We start from the raw sequence: 23,800 nt of genomic DNA, 5'->3' as shown, positions 1-23,800 counted from the left end.
GAGATCGTAGGACCTTTCACTTAACACAGAGCGTGAAAACGCTGGCTTTGACTGTAGATAACAGATCAGCGAGAAACAAAAATGCGTCCTTTGACAATAATTCACTGTAATCACAGCTGCATTGGTGCCTTATGGGATTTTATCTCTAAGATGTAATAAGTACAAGAAGTTTTATAGGCAACAACTAGAGCTGCTGCTGCTGCTGCTGCTGCTGCTGCTCCAAATCACAGATTACCATTAAACTTCTCTCACAACACACTGCCGATAATGACCTGTGTAAATTTGTTCGGGGATGATTTGACTATCACCCTCATATACGCACATGAGTTCAGCTGTCACCGACTAAAACAGGCTCTTCTGCAAGTAATTAGTTTTAGGTGTTAGATGAGTGACAGGCGGTAAAAATAGATCATGTCTCAGTGTTATGTTGCAAGCTTTGATGAGCAGTTCTCAGCGTCTGAGTGCACACCACAACAGTATCTGCCTGTATATCACTACTGATTCAGAAAGCCGCAGTACGAATACACAAGTCATGCATCTCCTCATTTGTGTAACCAGATTTTCCTTTGAACAAGGCAAACAGGTTTTATGATATAATTATGATTCAAGTCAGTGACTACAACTTCCCCCGCAGCTGTGATGTAGATTAGTGACCACTGATTGAATTCAAAAAACACATTAAAGCTGCACTAATTAGTTTTTTTTTTTTTTTTTATATCAACAATGGATCAAATGCTGTGAAAGAGATCGCCCGAAGTGATGAACCAACAAAGAATTGTTTTGGTTTTAAAACCCACAGATTTGGTGTTTTGGTTAAATCTCACTGCTTTTGTTTACAGCAGCAGCAGGCTGTGGATTTCAGTGGAAAACCTTCTGTACACTACCTGCTCAGCACCAAGCAGCTGAGGTAAGGACGTGCTATTGAAAACAATGCGGCATTTAACAGGTGAAAAATATTTTTCTCGTGAGTTGGTGGAGACAAAAACAGAGCTAACAATAGAGCGATATTAGACATTCATCACACAAACATGACTCCAAATGAATGTTGTTCTGTGTCTGCTGGTTGAGTGAACAGGCAAACATGTTCGCCATAACAACATTAATGTTGTGTTTACTGCTTGTTCTGCTGCCCCAAAAGTGGACAAATAACAAAGGAAAAAAAATGTGTTGATAATTATAAATGTCAGCATATCTCAAATCTGTTGGATGAGGACAGGGTGCCACTCGGTCTTGCTTGTTCACTGTCCATATTTAGAAGGATTCACTGAACAAATATAGATTTGACCTAATACACAGCGCACACAGCTTTTGCTTTCATCCTATTATTTCTCTGTTATCAGATCTGGTGTTTGTAGATATTTGTGCTGCGAGCTGTATTTGATTTCATTAATAAACCAACAGAAACCTCTATGGGAGTGTCTATTTTTATCTTGTAGCATATTTCTCTAGAAAGCGGAGAGCAAAGGTTTCCCATTCTTTCTGTCTCTCTTTCACTGTCTGACAGCGTCCTGTCTTGTCACATATATTCTGGGCCGGATCATCCTGCGCCATCGTTCTCAGTCCGCTGGGCTCCATGAAAACGGCCAGGAGCGAGCCAGCAGACGGGCGCAGAGAGCTTACGGGGTAACCACAGAGACAGAGAGACGGACAGAGATGATGATGGAGAGCTGTTATTAGTTGTGGAAGGACACTAGACGACTTGGCCCACGTGACCCCTCGGGGTAGAGGCTCGCTGGCTGGCTGTGATTAGAGTTAGGTGCTTGACAGACCTCCAGACAGTGAGAGGGAGAGAGGATGATGGGGGGCAAGAGGTAAGCCGGTCCTCATCCCCTCACTATCCCTTAGACATTTTATATTAAATTTTAAAGGCATAAAAAAAGGACAGGATTGATGCAATAACATCAAAAACAAGACAAATGTGTCTTTCCAAAGATACGTTTTTTCCTCGTAGGCAGACTATTTTTCATCAACCGGAAATTCATAGATGACCTAGTTAGAACAGCACACTTGGATGCACTGCAGAGAAAACTGTGCATTTTAGGATTTTAATGGAATTTAAAAGCAGTATTTCTGGAAAAACAATCAAACATGTTTATAAGCAGGTTCATGCTCAGCTTGCTAGCGTTAAAACCCTGGGTTAAGCACATTATCAGTCAAACACTGTGATGTGATAAGGGGGCAGTCAGTTTTGTCCTTTGTTCACCAGCTGGGAGACTGTGTTAGTCTCTGACAGCCGCTCTGGGATCACTAGTAGATGAGAGGTTAGCGTATTTTTAGACGAACGTTTCATGTGAGGAACTTTACGTCGAAATAATGAGGGTGCCCTTCTCCTGTGCCGGTGACTCGCAGATCAAACAGTGACGAGCTGCAGACAAGGAGACTCACAAAAGGTCTGGATGAAGTGAAGTGAACACAAAATGTGAAACTGGAAAGAAAATGTGGTGATATGCAAAAGGAAAAAAAAAAACATAAAGCAGAACAAACAGAAGGAAACTGACTGAGTGTTTAGTTCAGTGCTGGAAGTCAGAGAACAACATGTTGGTTAGAGGCAGAGAAAACCAACTAATACAACAGTAAACAGCGGCAGAGCTGAAAACACCAAGGTCATGTTCTTTGTGTTGTTTCTGTGAATGTGAGGGATTTAAAGCTGGAGTCGGTAACGTTGGAGAAACAAGCAAGAGTACGCTCAGGCCCCCCTTAAAGCCACTCCCTGAAAACACACGAACACTCACTGCCTTAATATTCATAAGAGAGCAATGGGAAGATGGAAGACTGGTTCTTTTAATAGATACATAAATAAACAGCTTTTTTAAAATCAGCCACAATTATATAAACACCAAACTAATTGTCACAACTGTACCTGTTAGTCCTTCAGGCTGAATCGTCTACCCGGCCTGACAGTTACTGCTCACTGATGTGGGCGTGTGCTCTGTGCTACTGTGTTAGCGGCTGAACGAGAGCCAGTTGCTGCACGCTCGCTCACTCATTCTTTGACTCAGAGGGTGACTACGCATTGTTGTCATTATGAATATTATCCAACTATCGCACATGTAAGAAAACACCGACCATGATCATAATGAACAGCCACAACAAACATGGCTATTGTTAGCACTCACAGCTTGTTAGTCGCATGTTGGCATTGGGAAATTTTGGCTGCACTTTTTCTGGCATTCTTGTGCGACTACTTCACTATAGCTTTAGAAATATATCTGACTAGCTTTGTGGAAGACTCCGGTCATGTGCAGCCAGAGCACAGGCGAGTCGTCAGGTCCGTAGGTAGACAGACGGGTAGATTTATTACAGATTTACAACAGCCAAAAACCAGATTTTTCTTTTTTTTAATGTCAATTTGACCAAGGTTGTTGAGCACAGGCGAACAGGAGTCAAGATTCATCACCAGATGCTATTGACCTCTTTAAAATGACATACCTTCAAATGAAATACATTAAAATTTTGTGTTTGGCATTAAAAGTGCAGTCAGTCCTGGACTGTGTTGCCCTTCATATTAATCCTGCAGTATAATAAATGGCATTTTAAGCATTTAGTCAGTTTTTAAAGGGTAACATTAAAATTCACCATTTCAGACAACCAAGTATTAATCTTTCAGGTCACCCCACAGTGTAGACCACTACATCAACACAACAGACATGAACAGTCCTGCAGCACTTTAAATTACACATCATTATATCATTATGTAGCCACCCCTCCACTATGACAAACAGCTACCTGAGCTACGCATTTTATCTTTGTGCTGAATGAGCTCACATCATTCCTCTCTCTGTCTCTCATTACCTCTTTTCTGGCGTGGTTTCATTTTCTTTGCTTGCTGGTGCTTCCTGTAGATCTGGGAGGTTGGCAAAGTCATCCTGTTCAGCCAGGCCGATTGCTAGAGACAGAACCACCATCTTCCCCTCACTGGACACACAGACGAACAAGACATCACAAGACCACACAGGTATGTCGACAAATAGGCGCAGAGACACACGAAGCGCACAAACACACAGGCAGTGACACAGCAACACACGTAGCACACATTCATTTCATGTACACAGAGAGAGTGGGAGAGAGAGAGAGAGGTCAGTTTACACAACACGTTACACGGCAGTGCAGCTCAACCAGCCCTCTGCGCTACAGGGTGAGGTGAAAATACAATATAGACTTAATCAATCGAACACTTCCTCAATACTGAATGCATTTCTTGTAATTTTGTACACCTGACACCTTATAGTAGGTTTAATGTTAATATCATTGAACACTTCAAAAACATGAAAAAAAATTGGATTTCATTAGTTTATTGCACATGCACAACAAACCATAACACCAACAAACCATAACCTACAAAGGCAACCTACAGTTTCTTTCACTGCATGTGACGCTCTGATGTGCATATTTTAACACTGACATGGATCATGTGATGACGTTATTGCCAACAAAATAAACTTCAAAGCAGCTCAAAGTTAGTATGGTTTCATCTTATGGCTGGAAGTTTCATATTATGAGAAATCTAACCTGTCGTTAACATCATCAGCGATGCCCTTTACACCAAAAATGAACACACAGCCCTCAGCTGCCTGCCTCATTTCTTGTATTAGCAAAATTGACCTCATTAGAGGTCAGAAGAAAACAGATGTGTTCACTGGAACTTGTTTTTCTTTACCATTACCTTCGCCACCTCTGTGTGGTGGAGAGTGTGCTATTAAAAGCCACCCAGCCTTTGAATCACTATTAAGTCTTATTCACACATTTTGGATAAAGCTTTGTGCCTGTGATTACTTGCTGTAGCACTACCAGTTTCTTCCGGAGAAACAGATGATTTTGGTGCCAATATATTTCTCACACGCTGGGCAGATTCTTTTTGTAGTTCTTTAACACTGGCATGATGTTCCATGGATCATATTAGAGTACCTCATACACTTTTAATCACTGTTTTATGACAATATTCAATCAAAATACAGGGAATGATACAAGTGATATTCATTATAGGCCTACTTTTCATATGTGACCTGTCATCCATAAGGAGCTTTTCCTTATAATTTATTGTTACAGTATATGAGGTTATGTCATGCATTAGTGAACAGTGCATGTTCTTACACATACAGGCATGAAATCAATTTCTTATGAGTGTTTCTTTTTTAATCCACTATTGATAGTCAAAGAAATGTGTTTGACTAAAATGAGCGCCATTAATGCCAATGATGTTGTTATCATGTTCCGTTACCTGTTTGCTAGAAAAAACAAACACGCAAAATCGAAAAGCAAAAGCCTGAAAGAAGGGTTGGGATTGTTTCAGAGGGGGAGAAATGGAGGCAATTGAAATGACATGCAGAAAAAAGGGGGGAAATAAAGAAAAAGGGAAAGAAATCCATGAAAATTGAGGTGGCCATAACAAGGAAACATATCATGTTGATTTGCAGCTATTATTCTCCCTCTAAACAAGCCTGAAGTCATTTAAATTACATCTTACTGAAGTATGCTGCAGCGTGAATTCGGGGGGCCATGCAAACAGTGACCTTAACAAATGATTATTTGCCCACAACTAACCTTGTAACTCACAGTCACGAAATAACAACCCACATAGGATCATACTGTACACTATTCGGCTTCTCTTTTTTTTTTCTCTGCTTCTTGTGCTCTTTTCCTCTTTATACAGCCTCTAACATCCAAGGACAACACTTGTGTATTTTCTTTACCACAGTAATTTCTTAAAGGGCAATTCAAACATAACTTTTCTCATTTCTTGCATCTCTTACTTTCATATCTTTATTTTGTGGATTAGTAGCTGCGTTGGTTTGAACGCTGGCTTGACCAGGCTGTGAGATGAGATGACATGTTAATATTTATTGAAATAGTTTGAAAGAATACAAATGAGTGTGTCAATATGAAACAATGATTAAAACTTCTCTCAAAATGTAAAGGGTTAAGTCTTGCAACGATGAGCCAGACACAATGGCAGAACTGGATACAAGTGTGGAATTGTACACACAGTATAAACAAATATCTACTGGATGAAAATGTTGGGTTTTTTGCCTGCATGGTATTTTTCATCATTTTTTATCTGTTTCTTCTCACTTTTCCTGGACCATCTTCCTCTCATCCCTCCATATCTCACACTTTATTTTCCCAGCCTGCATGCATTTCTGTCATCCATTCCCTCTTTAACAAGAGGCTGTTTGTTGAAGCAATATCGACATGGAGAGGGAACACATTAGCACTTGAGAGACAGTGGACCACTGGGGATGTGTAAACAGTAGCAACATGATGCCCATCAATAAGGTGAACGGATTTGTATAGATGACCAAAAAAGACACGCGCACTCCAACCAGAGGGTCCTGAAATCATTACCACCTACGGCAGCTGTATTGATCTGAAATGTAAGTGGGGTGGCTGAGTTGCCACACTGTGTGTCAGGCAGGGACACACGTGGAAGGTGCAACTGCTGCATTTGGTTGTTCATACCCCACTGATCACAAACGCATGATATTCCCACCCCCAACAGTGTGTTCCCACCCCCCACCCCCGCCCCGGGGTCAACAACTGACGTGTTTGGTCTGGTGAGATTCATGAGGAGAGGGACGATGGGCGATACCACCTCCCTATATATATGCCGAGCCTTATTTGAATGATGATTCACATAGGCAGTGAGGTCACTGGCCTGGAGACACTGTTAATGGGAAGACACGCAAAAAGTGCAGGAGTGTAGAGCTGCGTGTGTGGATGTGTGTGAGTGTCTATGTACATGGTCTGGAGGGGGTGGGCGGGGGGGCTTTACATGAGGCTGCTTTGTGGAGCGCATCATCTGCAATCTATCATTCAAGTCAAGCAGGAGGAGGAGGAGAGCTCTTTGTGCTCAGTATCTCAAGCAATCAGTGGCTTTAGCAAACCAATCGTACTGCGTAGCAGATGATTCGGAAGAATGTTGACGAAGAAAAACAAAAAGATTTTTGAGAAGTGTGAAATAATATTTTATTAAGGGTTAAGCTTATTTTATCATGTACTCAGGTTAAGTTTTTTCTATTGTTTATCAGCCTATCTTGGTTTTCTAAAGACCTTCTGGAGTTGCTACTGTAGGTATTGACAACAATATACAATACACTTGTCCAAATATATGGTAATATATTCATATGGTATATCCACACCTCCGCATTCAGCGGTGCAGGAGTCTGCTTTACACAAACGCATGCACGCACAACAAAATACACACACCAACACACAATAAAACAAAGGTAAACAAGGACTGACAGGTCTTCCAAAAATCACTACGCAGCATCCTCACGCAGGTTCTCGTGTGCCTGAGAGAAGACAACGTGACCTACTGATGCCTGTTGCACTAACATGACTTTTCAGCATTATGCAGATGATGTGCATGATGTAGTAAAATCTGTCACAACTGACACATACATCAGCATCCCAAACAACATGAGTTGACTTGAATCATCTCTGGCACAACCTCAAAAATTTTGGATTTTTTTTGCAAAGGTAGAATTCACTGCCAGTCTACTGTAGAGGATCACATTAGATTGTGTTCCACCCCTTGTATACAGCAGGTCAGCAGTGTAGCAGATAGCATCAGGATGTAATGCACACTGTACTCTGATAATAAGAGCAGCATTCACTCAACAATTTTTGTGTCCTCTGTTGCAATCTGGTATCACGTCAAAGCGTGTAATACACCCACCAGTCCACCATATCAGTGTCACGTTTCACCTTGCCTGGGTGTGACATGTCATTCTGCGGTCCAGTTAGCAACAATAAAATAAAAAAACATCTAGTTACACTTTCAAAACTGACACAGTTCACTCCAACAGACTGCAGATTTCCACCGGGCATACAGTTTAGGGTTTAGGTGAGTTAAAATGGCTACTTTCTTAAAACAGTCAATGCTGACTGCTGGTTTCACATCAGAAACAAACCGCAGTCTCCTGTGTGAAAGCCCTGTGTTTAGCCCATCCATCCATCCTGACCTCCATATGCAGTCTTTATATTGTGTCCATCCTGTGCTCCCATCATTACCACACCCTGCTGGTACTGCAATTTCAATACACACGTGCACTTTTCACACCTAGATGAAGCAAACTGTGACACTGACACACTTTCCTCAACAGATCTGGTCTGTTACACCCTTTGCTGTGACACCAGGCTGCAAGCTTTCTTGATGCAACATTTCACAGAGTAGAAAACTTCATGACACTTACAAGAACGACTTGACGTCCAGCCCTCTGTTGCGGATCTGCTCCACCATGTGATCCCAGCTGCCAGGATTTGACCTCGATCGGCCTGCTCCGCCTCCTCTGTACCGGGAGGCTCCAGCCGGACTCCCCCGGACCCCGCGCGGGCCCCCACGGTGGCCCCCACCGCCTGGGCCAGTGTGTAGCTGGCCCAGGCTTTGAGAGGTGACTGGGGGGTCGTTTGGACCCGGAGGGGGCTGGTGAGTGAGGGGCTGTTGGAGGCTCTGCTGCCGGACCAGGGGCCGAGGGCGGGCCACTGCTGAGGACGGGATGTGCTCCAGGGTGGAGGCAGACGAGAGGGAAGCATCCCCAAAACTGAGCAGACATGGGAGCACCAAGGAAAGAGATGGATACAACAAGGAAGACATCGGAGTTAGAGATAACAGGAGGGACATGTGGCATGGCACGTCGTTTGGAGAGGATTGAGAAAAGATGAAAGTATGAAAATAAATGTGTTAACACATGATCGTGTTGATATCAAAAGGAAGGCGCAGAGGATAAAAATGGCAAAAACATATATAGATACAGCGCAGATTGAACACAGTCTTCGCAGTGAATATCAAAGAGAGAGGATCAAGAGAGAACACACAATACTGAAGATCGGTGAAGGAGGGAGAGAAAGAAGAACAGTTGTCAGATTACCCTTAAACATCTCTATAAAAACAACTGCAGGATTTCAAGCTTCTGCTGTGTGACAGTGTATGAGTATGTGGGTGGGCTGGCATGTAGCATGTAAACATGCAGCTGAAGTTAAGTATCAAGCTAAATTGCTTCTGTACATTAACACCACTCCCTAATTACCCATGACCTTCATCCACCCTCTTGCCTTGATGCCTTTTGTTTCCACCGTGTCTTTCTCTGTCTGCTCCTGCCATGTTTCCCCCCACTCTTCCCCTTTACCTTTGTGCCTCTGAGCTCAACAGCTCTGACTCCCCTGTCTATTTGTCTTTTCTGCACCCCCAGCTCTCACATCAATCTTTCTCCATACCACCTCCAATCACTACTCTTTAAGCCTGCTCTCTAATTACCGGTCTGCTACTCTTACAATCATGTAATAGTGCTTCACCCCTTATCCTCCCTTCAATCACTGGCCTGCCTGATAACTGTAAGCTTGTGCTAAACAGCTCCGTCTGAAAGCTAATGCTGTGAGGGAGGATTTACTGCCTGGACTTGAGTTGTGTTAGCGGCGCTCTTCAGCATTAACTCGGCTCTAACTCTGCTGGAGAGCCAGGAGACAAGCCCCCTGAGGAGCAGAGCAATGCTGGATCAAGTAAATACAAGACAGAGCTCATATACATGCAATCCTGCATGCACTCTTTCTCTCATACACACTCACACATTGCACACCATTAGGTATTTCCTGAGGACAGGCTTTGATGAGAATGTTTATTTACTTGTGCATAATATTTTAACTGAATAAATGTGAATTAATGTATAAAAGTCATTTGCTGGATTTCCGTTGAGTAGGAGTGTTATAGAGTTGTGGCGAGAGGGCATTTTAGGCATTTAGGGTTGCAGAAGTGAAAGTCTTGTTTATTTTCTGCACCGATAACGTTGGGCAACTGGTAGTCGGGGCACTTCCAAGGCTCTGATGAAACTCCAGCTTGAATGATAAGTACAAAAGATGAGCAAGTGCATTCAGAAAACATCTGGTTATTTGATAAAAAGTCAGAGGTACGAACCTGTGTACATAAAAAGCTAAATAGAGAAGTTAACCATGACCTGTCAGGTGCATTTTGATGAGAAATATCGAGTCGAGGAGCTTCAAAAGTTTCTGTGTGCCATTGAAGGCAAGTGCTTTAGTATTATTCAGTTTAAATCAGTTCAGTTTTGGGTGACTTGGGCAATTTTGGCGCTGTGTTTTGTTCCCAAAAGGAACAAGAAAGTGTTGGTGATTCACACCTCTTCCCCATAGCAGCTGCAGCTGAGGCTATTGAGTTTTGCAGTATTTAGAAGCCATCTGCCATAACAAACTGACGGAAAAGTCAGGATTTCAAAGAAACATTTGAGTGGGGATAATTAGTTTTAATGGTCATAACAAACCACATTATGGCAAAGATCATCCAACAGACTCTGTTGAGAAACATTAAGGACATCATTAAAAGAAAACTGGCAATATTATTTACAGTGGGGGAAGATACTTCCACAAACAGAAGCTGCTCACGCTTTGCCACTCTGTATGAAAAATGTCAGAATATTTCCTGGCTGCATGCACTCACATTCGGACCTCATTCTAGTCGACTTCATGCTCAAATAAGCTGAAACACTATATAGGTTCAAGTCACAACACCACAACAACAAAAATCTCGATCTTAAGAACCAAAAACCTGGAGGTCAGATATTATCTCTCTTTGATCTACCTTTCTTTACATTATATATTTTTTATTTTATATGTGCATAAACATTTCAGTTCACATGATGCATCTTTCCTCAGGTGAAGACATGTCATGTGCCATGAGGACTGATGGTCGGAGGTGAAATGAAATGCTAGAAAAATAAAAGGAAGTGTATGAAAGCGTAACAATACTTCACAAAGAAGCTACTGTTATTTGAACATCTGAGCATATAAAGCAAACACTGCAGCGCTGGTACAGCCAAGTCAAGGTCCAGTGACACATGTAGAAATCTCTGTGGTGCACACGAGCATGGCATCATAACTGACATCATGATACATCAATGCATCTGGCTTCTGGATTCATGGTGGCACTGGGCCAGACATCTGGGAGCCAGTCCATGTGCTAATAAATTTTGCCAGTCTGTTCAGCGTCACACATTTGCCAAAGAATTTAATCCTGAATGAATTTACTCAAAAAGTTCCAAAGCTCTACAGCACAGTCCGTTCCTCTGTGATTCCCTCAGTTGTTGGATCTGCTTGTGCTTTCAGGTACTGTACATCTTCATTCATAAGCCCTGAGCGTGAGCCCTCTTTATCGGCTGTATCCTATTACTGACTGAGAGGGTCAGATTTTGTAATTAAGGAAAATTGAGGAGGGTGAAAAACAAGGAGACAGAGTCAGAGCGAGAAAAAGAATTACCAACAGTGTAGAGTGGGGGGGGGGGGGGGGGGGGGGGGGGGGGGGGCAGAGAGGAGGAGAGGTTAATGCCCAAAAATAGAAACCAATTCCAGAGGAGAAATGGAAATACAGGTAGATCCGAAAGGAGGAGTAAAAAGGGAGCAAAACAGAAGAGTGACAGGAGTGAGTATTATTATTATTATTATTATTATTATAAGATTTGTTTAAAGCTTTAAGAAAACCAGTCAAACATGCCCGATGACCATGTGTTCATCATGTGTACATCATGTGTGGAGACAGTTTATTACGTCCAGTCAAGAGGGAAACATCTGATCTGGAGGCAGTTTTCTCTTGTTTCTATCTTCTGCATCATAACAAGGACAGTATTATAAATTCAAAGCTGGCTAACAATGAATGTGTGACTGATGAATGGATGAATGGCACACTGTATTTTGCTCTCGATATACTGAATGAACCTTTTGGATGACACAGTGCAAAAGACTGTTTGACGATTACCATTCAGAGATCTTATAGTTATCATTCATTGACTCTTCAATGTGCTGCTTATATTTTCCATAAACATGCACATGCCAAGCACCAACCACCATTTGTTTTCCAATTTCCACATCCAACTCAATAAATATGGGAGAGAAAACTATTTGAATTCAAAGCATTTATACAGTTTTGTTCTTGGCTCTGATCTCATTGCTGCTTGTGAGCATACGTTTAAATCTCAGCACAGCTGGAGATCAGGAAGTGATGACGGTAAGACTTTGGATTCTTTTGTCTCACTAAATGTTTCTCCGCAGCCATTTCCTTACTTCTGCTCCTTGAAGGTTGTCTGACTGGAGGATTGACTGGAGCAGCGGTTCCAAACCTGGTGGGAGGGAGCCCCCAGAGGTGTCGTAAACTAAATCTTTGTGGTCCTGAGATGATTAAAAGGATTGGATTAAAAACATATTGTGTCAACACAAAAATGTTTTTTGTCATCTTTTCTTATCATCGCTCTTCCTTTGTGAAATACTCGATGCTGTCACCTTTTCAGAGATCAAAAAATCGTAATTTGATTGCAAATAATCTACCATCTAATCTACCATGAGGGGTCCCAAGTAGATACTCTTTTGCTTTGAGGGAACACAAGCCAAAAAAAGGGTTGGGAACCACTGGACTAGAGCACCAGCAGTAACAATTTCAAACTTTAATTTTATCTTTGAGTTAATTCGATAAAAGCATCACTTAACGTAACGGTTAGAAAGACTGTGTGATTGCTACTAGGAACTTGATTGGCTGAGGTTGATACACAGTGGACTTTGGTGAAAATGACAATGCATTTGTTACATGAAAGGGTTTTATTTGTATCACTGGCCTAATAAAACTCTCTTTCTGTTTATGCAAGAGCCCTCTCTGAATCTAAAAGCTGTTACTTCAGATGAGCGAGCACGCCCTTTTTGAAGATTTTCTGTGAGCATCTGTTTCGTTTGAAATTCTCAAAACTGTCACAGACCTCAGTAAATTGGAGCCTGCAGAGGAACTGTATGGCTTTGTGGATTCACTTTGTCTGAGACTGTCCTGACAACAGCTGGCGGAAGGTTGGCAGCTGACATAAAAATAGTATTTGTTTATGAGTGACGGAGCTCTCTGCAGTCGAGAGCCTTCAACCAGCAGTTACTCATGCATCACAGGTACATTCGGCAAAGCAGCTGGCTTCTCTTCCAGCCGTGCCTTACATTATTTTCACCGTCAGACATAGCTTCTGATGATGTCCATGCAACAATGCCATTCATGATCGTTTTACAAACTCAGACTCTTCTTTGATATCCACACCATGCTGTTGTTGTGCCCACTGAAGCCCCTCATGCGTGCCCCCTGTCACCATGCGCCACTCACTTGCTAAACCGTAGGCCTCCGGCATGCATGTGGCTCTGGACCGTCTGCCAGCGCCCGGCCTTGCTGCCCCCCGTCACCATGCTCCGAACGCTGTCACTGCGACTGGGCCCTGCCCCAGTCCCAGAGCAAGCACCACCCCCGCTGTCACTGGCCCCTGGCGAGGGTCCAGCACCGCCCTGCCCACCCTTATCCACAGCCCCACTGGGAGGAACAGTGGCGTCGATCGGACACAAAGAAACACGGACAGACAGAAAGAAAGGACCAGGAGAAGATACAAGGAAGAGAGACAGACGCACAGACGTACAGAACCGGAGAGCAAAAGAATTGTCAGTGAAGTTAGTCAAACGGTGAGTAAGACACTGTGAGCTCTCAATCCAGCCACAAGTGTCCAGTATACAGAGAACCTGAGCAGCCACTGCTGGTGAGCCAGACAGTCAGCAAGACAGCAGTGAAGAGGTCTGGGCCGAGATGTACTGTGCAACCCTGTGAGGAAAATAGAGACCACAGTCGCTTTTTCTGTGGGCAAAAATATATTTTCCAAAGTACAACCCTGATTTGATTCAAGAAAGTTGGGAAGCTGTGTAAATGTGCTACTCCTTCTTGACAGATACTCAATTGAAAACAGTACAAAGACAATATATTTAATATTTTACCTCATCAACTTCATTGACTTTTGTAAATATCTGCTTCTTCTGATTTTGATGCAGCAACACATTTCAAACATGTTGGGATAGGAGCAAGACTGGGAAAGTTGTGGAATGCTCCAAAAACACCTGTTTGGAACATTCCACAGGTAAACAGGTTTATTGGTAACAGGTGATAGTATCATGACTGGGTCGTTCACAAGCAAGGATGGAGCAAGGTTCATCACTTTGTGAAACACTTGATTGTATAAAGTATATTACTACATGGCCTTGGAAAAATCCATTGTGTTCTGTTTTTATGTTTTCACACAGCGTCCCAACTTTCAAGGTTTGACAATCTGGGTTCTGTTCTTTTCAGAACTGCACAGAATGAATGGAAAGTGGATTGCTTCACTCGGACACACAGTGTAATGCCAGGTTCACTCACATAGTGCAAAATAAGAGCACTTTTGCATATTCATTAAAGCCTATTTTGGACACATTTGAGATGAGAAATAGGCCACAGAGTATGAGGAGTTTGTATATGCAGCAGGTCTGTCCCATTTCACTCCACACAGGAGACAGCTGTGACCAGTCTGCTGTCTCTGTGAATTGGGCATAATAGCTGAGTAATGACGCAGACGCAACATCTTCAGATTTTGACCTGCAGACCTGCAGAGGTAGGTCTGATGATAACAGAATACTAATGTGTCTGTAATTTCACAGCAACTCACCTGCAGCTCATGATGAAAACAAAAGCACTTTTATCCAATGCGCTTGTGCAAAAACGTTTCCACAGTAAAATCCCACAGCTTAGTCCTCATCGTGCTTCCTAACCCACCCCAACCGACCTCGACTCAGATGTCACAGAGACGAGCACAGACAGAAAGGTCGACTTCAGCACAAGGACCTTCTACTGAGTGAGGACAGACCACACGACACACAGCTGCACACCAGGACATCCATCGTCTTAAACAACATTTAGACATTAAGTGTAAGCTGACGGTAAAATGAATGAGTTCTCACTGAATGATGATATCTTTTTCTGGCTACTGTTATGATACATGTGTCCATACAACACTCAGCACCCTAAAAACTCTGCTGTCTGTTTAATATTGTTTACTTCATTTGCTGATTTCATTTTCCTTTTAATTGAGTTTTTAATGTTTTTCTGCATTTCTTCACCTCATGTATTGCATCCCGAGTTTGAAATGTGATAAACAAACAAACTTGCCTTGCATGCCTAAAGGCATCATTATTTCAATAGTAGGGAATAAGAAAGAGTTGACTGATCCACTATCGCACATCTCTGAAATCATCAGCCTATTAAATGCCACTCAAATATAAATAATTATCTCAGTAACGTAATGCAATGCAATCACAACAATCGCAGCTGATTTTACAATAGCTTCAACATCGCTGCACGCATACAGAGTAATTGATAACCCTGTGGTTTTTAAAGAGTCAAGTGAGTTGTAATTAGAGAGGATAAGAATGAACTGGTTCACTTAGTGCATCAGAATTTTACCATCCAAACACTTAATTGTTGTACTGCACATGACTGAGACAGTATGGATGAGGGCTGAGTAGGCCTGACTCAGGAGGGCTATCAGGCACTTTACCGCACTTAACACAGTACTATAAGTGATAGTGGGGGTCATGAGAGCAAATGAGCAGAAAACAGAGCGAGTGGAGGAAGAGGAGAGAGTAAGAAAAACATGTAACGACTTCATACACACACAAGAAAACCATCACAACATGTAGAAAAGTAGAACGAAAACCACCCCATTAAAGGAAAATTTCAAGATTTTGGGAAATAACATCTGATAGCCTTTTGGCAGAGAGTTAGATGAGAAGATCGGTGCCACTCTCGCATCTGTAGCTTAGCTTAGCACAAAGACTGGAAACATAAGGAAACGGCTATTTCAAGGTAACACAATCTGTGTACTAACTCCTCTTATAATCACTTGTATCTTGTTTGCTTATTCTGCACAAAACGTGTGAAAACAACAATTCACCATCTTACTGGGTTGGTTATGTGCTTCTTGGCCAGGCGCAGTAACTTTCTGGAGTCTCTGCTAGTTGTCTGGAAACAACAACGGCAAATTGTTGTTTTCACACTTTGGTTTTTGTCAGTGAGATGAAGAAGTGGAGATTTTGTAACGTTTGGATAGAGCCACTCAAGCTTTTTCCTCCTGTTCGCACTCTTTAGTTTAATTTCTAAGCTGGGGTAGCTGTGGCTCAGGACGTAGAGCAGTCATCTGCCAATTGGGAGGTTGGTGGTTCGATCCCTGGGCTCCGCAGTCCACATGCCGAAATATCCTTGGGCAAGATACTGAAAACTGCCCCCAATGCTGCCCCATCAGTGTGTGAATTCATATGTGAGTGCCAAATGACTAATTGTAATTGTAATAAGCACAATAATGTGAATACAGATACATTCAGCATAATATGCTAAGCTAAGCTAACAAGCTGCTAGGTGAAGCGTCACATTCACTGAGACAGAGTGAGAAACAAAGTGGTGTTTATCGTCTCATCAAACTCTCTGTCAGTAAATCATAGATGATAAAATATCCAGCTATTCTTGAAACTAACCCATTCAAAGATAAAAATAAATCAATCAAAATCAACAGTCAACCCTTTGTGGAAACCCTAACGGTTCCTGAGAAGCAGATTTGAATCCTTGGGGTTGAGAGGCTGGATTGTATAAAAGGGGAAAAGGTTCAGGTGAAACAGCGAGATCTGCTCTCTGAGGGTTGTCCGTCTCCATGGTAACGCTCCATGGGCTGCAGGTGAGAGGTAAAGAGGATCTGATGAGGATAGCAGGGCTGTAGGGAACGGGGCAAGTCAAACCTTTCGCTTGTACACCCTGCACACCATGTGAAAGCAAAATAACTCTGATGTGTCCGAGTTTTGACAAAAAGGAGGGTCTCCACCATAAACTTCTTCTTTGGAGACAGAAACATTTGTGATTTAAAGCCTGTTCTCTTCCTCCAGATGGGACATATCTGTCAATGTCTGTTGGCAGACAGAAAGGCTCTCTTTCTATCTTTCGATCATTTGGAAATTTGTTGTAATTTCTGTCAACGTTAGGGCAGAATCACACTAATACTGAGGGATGGTGCTGCACACCTCTATCAGGTGCCGCATGGCCGGCAGTGCATACTAAACACCAAGTCACTGTGGACATAGCTGAAAGCAAAGAAATTAGGATTACCAGGGATAAGAACTTCTGTTTAAATATATGTGCCCAGACAGTGTTACAAAATGAGGCTCTCTGCCACCCTTTAGGCTGTTAAATGCAACCGTTTCACTGCTCGGAGTGATATATTGACCGGCCTTTGATTCTGAGTGTTTTTGTGTTATCTGTCAGGTACTTACGCACACAAACAGTCAAACATTAGATGCTGTTAAAATTTAGTGGGCAAAGCAAATCTTTACTGTGCTAATAATGTCCAATTTTATTATGTCCGCCTCTCATACAGCTTTGCAGGAGCTTTCCAAGGTGCTTACAAGGCCCTGTTCTTTACAGCCCTGCCCAGATAGAGGGATCCCTTACCAGCCATGACTGAGACTCACTTGGGCGTGAGGCGAGGGTCTCCATAGGGCGCATAGGGAGACATGTTTAAGAGGAACTCCTTCGGCGGGTAGGAGCTCCACCTCTGTTGCACGTTGCTGCTGTCGTTGTTATTCCAAAAGTCTCTATCTAGATCACTGCAGCGAGAGAGACAGAGAGGTAAGACAGGTAAGAGCGGCAAGCAATCAAAGAGAGCAATAAAGAAGAATAACGTGACAGATGAGAGAAGAGGTGAGAAACAAGGCAGAAAGAAAAACATCATAAAACAAGCAAAGTTAGAGTACTGTCTCATAAATCTAAAGGTCAGGGAGAGAGAGTTAATAAATAGGAAAAATATAGTAGTGTCAATTGCTGGAAAGCTATTTTCTAAAACTGTGCACAGCTCCTTGAGCAGAAATACTGAATATATTTGTACATGAAAATATAAGGTGAGATATAAGGTGAGTAAAATTAGATTCACGGCTTAAAAGGGAGGTTGAACAGAAGTTTGTTTTAATTCATGTGTCCAAAAACCTGAGAGCAATGAAACTTCGGTGCATGATAAAACACCAAGAATGGAGTTAAAAAAAGAAGTGACCTGCATGTTTTCCACTCTGTCAAGGATGAAGAAATTAGTAAAACAGAAAAAACAGTATAAAACAAAAACAACAGGTTATTGAAAAGCACACATTGGATATGAAAAATCTGGGATAACAGCAAATTAATATATAAAATATATTATTATTTTTTATTATTTTAAAATATAAAATAACTGAGATATCAACACAATTCACATACGCAGTCATTTGTGAATATTCTGAATGTCCTAAATATAGAGAATATAGAGAATTTCTTAAATTTTACTTTTTTCAAGTTACAGATAACACAGTTTAAGGGTTATGGCATCATGTTGGACTACTTAATTTGACCATTTGAATCATGTTTTGAGATATTATTTTGAGGTAAAGCTTCCATAACTCAACCTTTGAGTTATACAAACAGAAAATACAAGTACCTCTCCCACACTGTGTGTACAATCTAATCTCTGACAAAGGCCATCATGTCACGGTGGGCATTTCAGACCATTTGTAGGGTGCTACAACATTAGCTTTCCAATGAGAGAAGGCTGGTAAAGTGCAATGTTATCACCACATCGTAGATCATTTCCATATGCCTCTGCCTAAACCCTCCCTGACACCTACTTGATGGCTTTATTTTCCCCTCGACCTCTCACAGAATCTGGAGAGCTGGCAGCCTCCACCCCGGGCTTATTCCTCTTCCCCTGCAAAGAGACGAGAGAGACAGAGACAGAGAGCAGAGGAGGGAGACGGATCTTAGAGCCATGTCTTGATCGCTGTTTACAAAAGCATTTTTGCCAGTGAAGTGCTCATTATAGAGGCTTTAGAACAGCATCAGGTTCCAAACGTTGTAAAATAAGATAGATGAGGGAAGAGCAACAACTGGTTGGACGCCAGGACTACAGCCTGCTTCTGAGGATCGAGACGTGACGGGGGACCACTTAACTGCAATGAGATGCAAAAACACACTCTCACATGCACAAACGTGCCTTCACAGACGAACAAAGGAAATGCTTACTACACAATGCAGTTAGCTGCACGTCAGACACAGAATGAAATCAAACACATTACAGGACTCGCATACATATCTGCACAGAGCTTTGTATCCAGTTAATGCTCATAATGCTATAATGTAATGCTTATGTTTTCTCCTAAAAAGTATCCAATGCAAGTGGAGACTGAGGAGGCAACATTAAGTGAGGGGAGGGGTTATAACTGCCTGATGATGAACAATATATACATCTAGTGCTGTTATCAGTGAAATCTGAACTTCATGTCAAGATGCTGTGGGTATCTCCAGCAGGACTGCATTTAAACCCTGGTGTCAAGTCTAAAACCAGTTTAAGGAAACTGAAACAAGGGCATCCCAGATACGGTAAAAAGAAAAGAAAAAAAAAGCGCTTTTAGTAACCTAAATGTTTTATTCTCAAAGCAGAGTAGATACTCTCCAGAGCTCTTCTAGGCAGAAACAGGCTCATTTGGAGCATGAGTAAATTCGTATACAGCTTCCTTCCCTTACTCTGTGCATGTTTACCATTTAATGGATAGTGCTTTCAGCAGAGCAATATGCAGTAGTTACAGTTATTGACCCCTGCGTTTTATTGAACTCTATATTTATTGAACTCCGGAGGGTGATAACACCGAGCTGAGTCACGCAGACTCTTACATAATGCCTTTTCCATGGTAACCTAACAACAAGGACATGAAGAGCACATAGGCCGGGGAATGTCCATTAAATAGCCAAGACCTCTCTTCATTTCTCAGCTTGAAACAAATTTAGACGTACCTAGTGAAGTTTTATCTATAATCAAGCAAACAACATTCTGGACTTGCTCCTATTTGGACACCTCGGCGACATCGCCATCTGTTGCTGTGGATAATTATCTACCTCATCAACTTGACTGAGTTTTAATCACATATGTCATATTTTGACAAAATATGCAGTACTTTGCAAATGACTCCTCCGCATTAGCTCCAATAAGAAATACTACATCTTGCCAGACAGATCCCAAAATAGATTTTAAAAAGCCGAATGTGCCTATTTTGGCCACATTTCAATGAGCTTGATATATAACATTAATTTCAAGTCTTGCAGAAGAGTGGTGTGATGAAAGGAGAATTATTTACTTTGTTATGAGCAACCTTGATTCCAAAAAAGTTGAATGTGGTAATTTTATATTCCCTTTTGACATAATACTCAATTGAAAAGAGTACAAAGACAATATATTTAATGTTTCACCTCATCAACGTCATTGATTTTTGTAAATATATGCTTATTTTGAAGTTGACCTCAAAAGCCTCAGTCGTTCACAGGCAAGGATGGAGCGGGGTTCACCGCTTTGTGAACGCACGATTTTATAAAGGGTATTACCGCATGGGCTCGAGAACACTTCATAAAACGGTTTGTTTGCAAATGACTGCACTCTGTTTTCATGTACGCTTTACACAGTGGCCCAACTTTTTTGGAATCAGGGCTGTAAGACGTTATTGTCTTCTTGCTTTTTATAGCAGTGAGTAATGCTGTTTGTACATCCAGAGGGGCCTGCTGGTCTGGGCTCGATCAGGAGCTGGTTGGTGATGGAGATCTGCCCTGTTTCAATCCTACACTATCAGCCCTGTTCCTTTTGATTTTACAAGAACTCTCAAAGTTAGTGTTGTGCCAATTCATTACTCTCAATAAAACTGAGATCTTTCAGCCACACACTCTGCATCAACTGGCACTAATAACCGCTTGCAAGCAGCTCAAGAACAGAAAGCAGTAGAAGACCTGATAATACTAAATTAAAGTGATGTAATCTGCCCATTGAATCTTACTCTGAAATTAGAAGAAGAAGAAAATCTGTCCTTTATTTCTGGTTTTATATGTTGTTTCTGTTCTGCTGCCTGCTATCAGCATCTGATGGTGTACACAAGTCACGAGGGACCATCTTACATTTCACTTTAACAATCCTTCTGTTTTCACAAACAGTATAATGTGCACATCCTCTTACAACTAGGACTTTCTGGCAGTTTAAGGTGTGAAATCTTTGAATCGGGGACACTAAGCAGACCTCTGTGTAGAGTCACATCCTCTGCGGTATCTTCTTTTTCATGTCACATGCTATAACTGTTAAATATTCACAGGCTATTTTTAGTTTTCAGTTCACTTGACCTGCATGTCTTAGGACTGTTGGAAGAGACTGAAGAAAACAATACACTTACAGAGAGAACATACACATTTAAAAATGTGCCCCGCTGAGCGGTGGGTTCAAACCGAGGACCATCATGTTTGTGAGTGACGGCACTAACCTCCACGTCGGAGACAACACAAAGTCTCAAAATGAGGAAAGTCTGGCACCATGATTTGCTGAGCTGACTGGGTTTGTGTTGCTTCAATTATTTATAGTGTGAAGAGTCACAGAGGAGTGCCTGTCGCTGTGCACAGATTTACTAATAAAAAGGTATAAATCCAATCATGAGATTATGACACCTTAAAGGAGTAAGAGTGGAAACCATCCAGTATTATATGAATGAGTTCTTTATAGAACCCTTAAGGGGTTCTGAGGGATTAAGAGCTGTTTAGACATCTTGTTCAAAGACTCTCCGTGGACGCAATGTACATATGGATGGTCTTTAATGCAACCTCATAAATATTTAAGTGCTGTCTGAAAAACCTCTGAGCAGATGGTTCCAGACGTAGACAAAGAACACCGCCAGTTTCTAGTTTCCTCACACTTTGACAAAGTAGGTCACTTGTCATTGTTGTCCACAGATTGGCCCATGTGACCGCTCCAGAAACAACTCGTGCACGTTTTCTGACCTAACCCCACAGGTTTGAAAATGTTGTGCCGTCGATTTCTGAATATAACAACAGGACAGTAAATATTCTCACAATAGCTTGTATTTCAAATATTACAATATTCCAATTTTCACGCAGGTCATATAAACATCTTATTCCAGTAGGATATTCCAAATTAGGCCTTATTCTGAATTGAGCATTTTCCAGTTAAGACTTGTGGGATATGCTGATGTTATTTCGGTTTTAGGAGCATTCTTTGGACATGTAGACAGAACATTTGGAATACGCATCTGAGCATTATGAATACTGCATTACTGCAAGACCAACAGCGTGTTTACAGTCATCTCTGTGCATGCAGAAGAGAGAAGCCCACATCTTTGGTTAGAGGGAGAAACACACCTACTTTTAAACATTATGAAAGACTTGGATATCAACAGGTTTTCGGATATATGCAAATATGACAATGAATAATGATGTGTTTTTGTACATCAACGGGAGTATGCACAGCTGTGTGTATGGTTTTTTGGGAAAAGGGCAAAAACTAATATTGAACAAAGTCACTGTCATCTACTTCAAAGATGTTGTTGGAAAGAGAAAACAAATGTTTAATGCTAATGCTAATGTTTATTTCTATGTGACTGAATTTCTTAGCAGACTGTGATCAATGCTTTCTCAATGATGAATGCAAGTATTTACTCAATAAAGGATTTAAAGCAGCATGCAGCCTGGAGGCTTTCAGATACAGCACAGTGCTGAATGTTTATCTGAACACAGCTTTCAGTGTCCTGCAGACAGGTGGCCTCTTTATGAATTCTACTGTATCCATCTCTAATGCATCCACAGCACAGTCTATTATTTATCATGTCACATCTCATGTGACCAGCTCAGCACAAATATTTTCAATAGAGAGCAAAGCTCAGGGCCTGACCTAATGTGGACCTACATTCAGCCAGCTCACTGCAAACACACACATACTGTACAGTGCTTACACACAGGTAAGAATAATAAGAGACTCAAGGACTCGGAGAGGGGTAGATTTCTAGCAGTCAAGAATATGCTATCAAGTGCAGCTCATCTATCATTAAACAGAATCATAAAATCTTGAGGAGGCTGGAGAGGAGAGGGTGGAGAAGGTACAATGTTGAGAGAGTGTGGGAGGATGTGAGAAACAGAAGGGAAGGCCGAGAGGAGGGGGAGAAACAGGAGTACGACGGCAAAGTAGAGGGGCAAGTGAGAAAACTGAAAGGGACGCGATAGAGGAGGGCTGAAACAGATTCCAGAATAATGGAGCTGCCATAGGGGAGCTTAAAGATGCCACATGAGATGAGCTGGAGATGTGAGAGGGACAGAGAGGGATTCCCTGTTCACAGCCTGGATGTTCAACACCGACCACCATCACCTTCTCCTCCCGCCTGTCTGCACACCTCTGTGGCTGTTCATGCCTCTCATGCCCCCCCTCCTCCCACTCTCCTCCCTCTTCCACTCCCTGAAAACAACCAATGGCATGAGACCACTTCCAGACGGCGTCATCTCTTCTGGAGCAAATGCGTTCGTGTGAATCAGAAACATGACATTCATATTTATGATTCATCAAACCAAAAAAGTGACTTATCTCTTGGAAAGCACACACGAAACTTGATTTTATCAACCTAATCTCCCAGAAATCATGTCATCATTGCTCATTTATTTTCCCAGTTACTTTTGGTATGAAAAGAATCTGCTGCCTGGATTTTGTTCCCTGGAAACATTTAGGCATTAAAAGCTGAGCAGGTTGTCACGTGTTGCTGGTCAAAACACACACACACACCTGGTCATGCATTGTCTGTGGTGCACCCCTCTGTGTGATGTGTGTGTGTTCTGTGTTTTACTGATTATTCAACATGTAGCTGCTGGTTGAAGAATTAATAGTGAAAATACAGAGAAACAGTGTTTCAGAACATGGTCATATATAGACTGTATGTCAGGCGTGTTTATTACCTTAATCATACATAATTGTGGCATGGTACAAATGTGTGCGTGCGTGCGTGCGTACGTGCGTGCGTGTGACTTACTTCTCAAATGTCAGGATTTGCTGTTTTTCTTTGTCTTATGATAATACATTTGATACATTTACATTCAATCTTTTTGTTTTTTTCTTTT

At 41.8% G+C, this 23,800-nt stretch overlaps 1 protein-coding gene across 3 annotated transcripts in view; it reads right to left on the bottom strand.

The window, feature by feature from the left end:
* The window catches only part of syt7b (synaptotagmin VIIb), a 92,751-nt gene that overhangs the window by 18,208 nt on the left and 50,743 nt on the right, over positions 1-23,800 (bottom strand). The window contains exons 1-6 of one of the 3 annotated variants that reach the window (XM_070977225.1): positions 23,495-23,568; positions 18,508-18,587; positions 17,329-17,463; positions 13,127-13,327; positions 8,193-8,540; positions 3,793-3,915 (exon numbers count right to left, since the gene is read on the bottom strand). In XM_070977225.1, the coding sequence (XP_070833326.1) occupies positions 3,793-3,915; positions 8,193-8,540; positions 13,127-13,327; positions 17,329-17,372 (716 nt within the window). In that variant the 5' untranslated portion in view covers positions 17,373-17,463; positions 18,508-18,587; positions 23,495-23,568. Of the gene's footprint in view, positions 1-3,792; positions 3,916-8,192; positions 8,541-13,126; positions 13,328-17,328; positions 17,464-18,507; positions 18,588-23,494; positions 23,569-23,800 lie in introns of those variants that run through there. The other 2 variants (XM_070977064.1, XM_070977143.1) reach the window with 2 other exon arrangements.

The sequence above is a fragment of the Chaetodon trifascialis genome, chromosome 1 (genome assembly GCF_039877785.1).
Source record: "Chaetodon trifascialis isolate fChaTrf1 chromosome 1, fChaTrf1.hap1, whole genome shotgun sequence".
Taxonomy (NCBI): Eukaryota; Metazoa; Chordata; class Actinopteri; order Chaetodontiformes; family Chaetodontidae; genus Chaetodon; species Chaetodon trifascialis.
The sequence above is the reverse complement of the archived record's forward strand: the minus strand, read 5'-3'. Positions and strand labels throughout refer to the sequence as shown.